This window comes from Limulus polyphemus, unplaced genomic scaffold (assembly GCF_000517525.1).
Source record: "Limulus polyphemus unplaced genomic scaffold, Limulus_polyphemus-2.1.2 Scaffold118, whole genome shotgun sequence".
Classification (NCBI taxonomy): Eukaryota; Metazoa; Arthropoda; class Merostomata; order Xiphosura; family Limulidae; genus Limulus; species Limulus polyphemus.
Window position 1 is genome coordinate 702,938 of NW_013665728.1, and position 3,810 is coordinate 706,747.

At 33.3% G+C, this 3,810-nt stretch overlaps 1 protein-coding gene across 2 annotated transcripts in view; it reads right to left on the reverse strand.

Annotated features, from left to right (window-relative positions):
• The window catches only part of LOC106472268 (golgin subfamily B member 1-like), a 121,912-nt gene that overhangs the window by 105,457 nt on the left and 12,645 nt on the right, over positions 1-3,810 (reverse strand). Inside the window, exon 1 of one of the 2 annotated variants that reach the window (XM_013932906.2) lies at positions 1,905-1,995. The exons of the other annotated variant lie outside the window; for it this stretch is intronic. Within the exon in view, the coding sequence (XP_013788360.1) occupies positions 1,905-1,927 (23 nt within the window). The 5' untranslated portion in view covers positions 1,928-1,995. Of the gene's footprint in view, positions 1-1,904; positions 1,996-3,810 lie in introns of those variants that run through there. 2 annotated transcript variants of the gene reach the window in all.

The following is a 3,810-nucleotide window of genomic DNA, read 5'->3' on the forward strand; positions in this document are numbered from 1 at the left end:
TGAAATGTGTATGATTCAACTGAGATCAAACAGTTCACACTATTATGAAATTGAATAGATTCATTGTTAAAACAGTTAAAAATAAATCAGATATATTTATTGTAAAATCAAACTCATTCGCCGAATGTAAACAAACCGCGCGATTGCATAAATGCTTATCTATGGCATGGAACACCAAAATCCGATAAATAATTTTAAAAAATGTGTTTCTCCGGAAGAAAACCGGAGGTTTTCAGGATTTTTTAGAAATATCCGGATTTCCGGGTATATCTGGAAGACTTTCATTATTAAATAAAAAACAAACATAGTTAAAACAAACTTGTATTCCAGTAGATGTAAATCAATATATCAATGGTTATTTATAGATACATAAATTTATTACACTGTGAATAAATTTCTGTACACTCAATATACTTCTATCAATAGTTTGGTTAAGAAACTGAAGAACTTGGGTATTCATAATGTTTCCAGTTGTCTGGTGATGACCTGTTTAAACAGCCAAATCAGAAATGAAGTGTCAGGAAGAAGGTTCAAATATGTCAAATTGACACCACTGTATTGATAATATTGTGATTAAGAGATATGGTAAAGGTTTATGAGGTATAACATTTAATATATTCATTGATTTTGACCACCGTAAAGTCATATCATCTGGTTTCAAGAAATGTACAATTTTAATGTAAAAGAAACTAATGCTACTGAAATGTTACACACTATTATTTTGCTAGATATCATATAACTATTAGGGGCTTATAAAAAAAATACCTGTAATTGTATGTTGATTAAACAATTGGCTTATTAAAAAACAGAGCCGAAAGTCTGATCTCTACGTTTAATAATGCACAATATCTAGAAAGTAAAAGCACTTTAAACTTTTCATTTTTTTATCTGTAACTACAAAACTAGTATTCCCCAATACGTAGTGAATACTACATAATTATTATTAATGATATGCAATTATTCACGATAATGTATTCCATTCTTTTAGTGCATCTTTTGAATGAAGTTTCTACATTTAATAATCATTTCTATTAAGAAACTGTATGATGTGAGGTCTGTTTCTAAAGTAAAGATAAGACTAGAGTTACTAACTAAGCCTAAAACAGCTAATTAGGCTTAACTAAAAAGTTTCAGTTTTAACTGATATCAATCTTTCTACTGTCACATATTCTAGTAGCATTGCCTCTAGGTTACAAGCATGTATATACACACACACACACCCCCCAAGATGAAAAACAATCTACTTGTTAATTATTGAAAACAAATTGATTGATTTCTTTCTATTTTTAACTAATTAGTAATATTGTATTCAAAATAGCTAAATCATACAGGGGTACAGTCATAGGAATAGGGGCTTAATTTTGACTGGGGGGTGGGCAAGCAAGTTTTGCCCAAAAAATATAAAATCGACCTTAAAATCATGTACTATAAGGTTTAATCATTTGAAAAAAAATGGTTCCAATGACTTCCATGCGGGAACCATATGGCACTAAAGGGGTAAAAAGGTGCAAGTGAAAATGTCACGTGTGGGTAATATATTTTCTGAAAATGCATAATCAATTTGCAAATATAAAAGTTATAGATATGTACAGAAATTTTACCCGAAAAACTATTTAGGCCAGAATTTGGGGGGCAATTGCTCCCCTTGACCCTCTGCCTCCTACGCCTAAGGGTATATCTTTTATTTCAAAAGAAGTTTTTTTTTAAATACTCCACTACAATTCCATGCTTGTAGTTTTTGGAAAATTTAAAGTGATGCAATAAGAAAACGTTTGAAAGATATTTATATTAAATAGAACTTTCTGAATTGCAAAACACCAGATAATCTGGCCATGAAACATATAGGTCTGATATTTGTTTTAAATTTCTTCTTCTTTCCCAACTAATGTATCCACCCAACTTACTCGTTCTGAGGAGGAAAATACATGCAGGTATGACCTAATTCAATTTTTCCGTTATGGTAGATGAAGGTACAACAGGCGGTTGGGATTATAACAACATCAACAAGCAGGCATACATCACTCACAGATCACACGTGTTCACTCTCGTCTCCTACGGAACACTGCCAGAGAACTAGAGTATAATTAGATTTTCAGAACACCGTTTACACTGAACTCTTATTTGTCGACGAAAACAGTAACAGTAAATGTTAACAGTCAACTGGCCAGGCTCCAAATTTCTTGAAGTCATCCGATGTACATACCACTGTTATTTTTATTTTATTATACAACAGTTGTTTTGAACAGTCAGTTGCAATTTGAAATATACGACCTTATATTTTTAACACGGTTTTGAAAACTGCTTTCAGTTTTTACGACCTTTGGCTAAAATACACGGGTTAGTCTATAATCTTCACCTTTATATTTCCAATCACTAGTTACAAGATTATCCTACACACACATAATGATACTAGAAATCAATGAATGTCTTTCACCTTTAAAGTAAGGGGGGAAAATGTATCTTACACTTTTATAATGAAATGACACGTGCTTAGATGCCTGTTAAGTTCTCAAAACTTCATTCTCGTGTTAGTCCAATATACTGTACATTTTGCTTCACGCACGCGTTTCATAAAACCTGTACAGGACAAGGTAAGAAACAGACGTGATAGTTTTACCATGCTCTCGAGTTACTTTGTAAGAGCACGTGGTGACCTATTAATATTGTTACGACAGCGGAATTCACGTGACGCTGGTAACACGTAATGAGTTCTAGAAAGATCGGGGAACATCACGAATAATCCAGTATTTGCTAGGTGCCCTCTATTCTTGTATATGAGTGCGCCAGACAATAAATCGGGATAGAATTGCATACAGGCAGAGATAGAGATGGACAATTGAGTTAAGCGCGATAGTAAGTAAAGTGCGTGAATCGTTCGTTGTGAATTATAGCGTGTGTTTAGGTTAAAGTAACTGTGGAAATTAAGTGTATTGCAAAGTTGTATTGTGAAAGAATAAACTAGTTTTATTTAAGAAAGGACTTGTATCGCTGAAGTTTCTCGGGAAGATGTTCTACGGGAAATTAACAAACGAACAGAGACGTAACAATATCATTTTACATACATAAAGTCTAGATTTTCCGTAAAAATGTCATCTCGGGTTTTTGTCTTACATTGTCAAACATATAATTGTACCCTGAGTACACCATTGACACAACTTAAAAGTCACAGAAAAGTAAGGTAAATAGTTGCCATCCACACTTACAAGTCACATATAAGGCTCGTATTTATTGGTGGAAAAACCAATTAATCGTTTTGTTGTATTTCTCGCTAGTCGTCCCTAATTTTGAAAGGAACGCAGCTGGTTAACACCACTCACCTCCATCTCTTGGGCTAATCTTGTCAAACTGAATAGTAAGATTTCATCATTAATCTTATAAAGTACCCACAGTTTTAAGTTCGATGCTTGTTTTTTTGGAGAGGGAGATTAAATTAAGGTATTAGTTGAGATAATCAGCTTTCATTTACAATTATGATGATAAAATGTTAGTAAATTGGGCACTTTTGGGACAGGTGAATGTGGTGATTGGAAGAAATAGCCAGATTTGGGAATTTATCTTGTTTATCAAGACACACAGTAGGGTGTAGTGCGGCCAAATCAACCTGCAGAAAACACTGTGTGTTATTAACAGGAGTGATAGTTTAGCAATTTTCCACTTTCTGTAGCTCGGACTGTATCATGTATTTTCAGTGGATGCGCTCTACTGGACCCTTATTTCACACAGCAAGTAACAGGGTAATCTATTAAGAAATATACGAGATATAATATCTCCAATTTTGATTTAATTTTTTTCCTTTTTTTTCTTCGCACC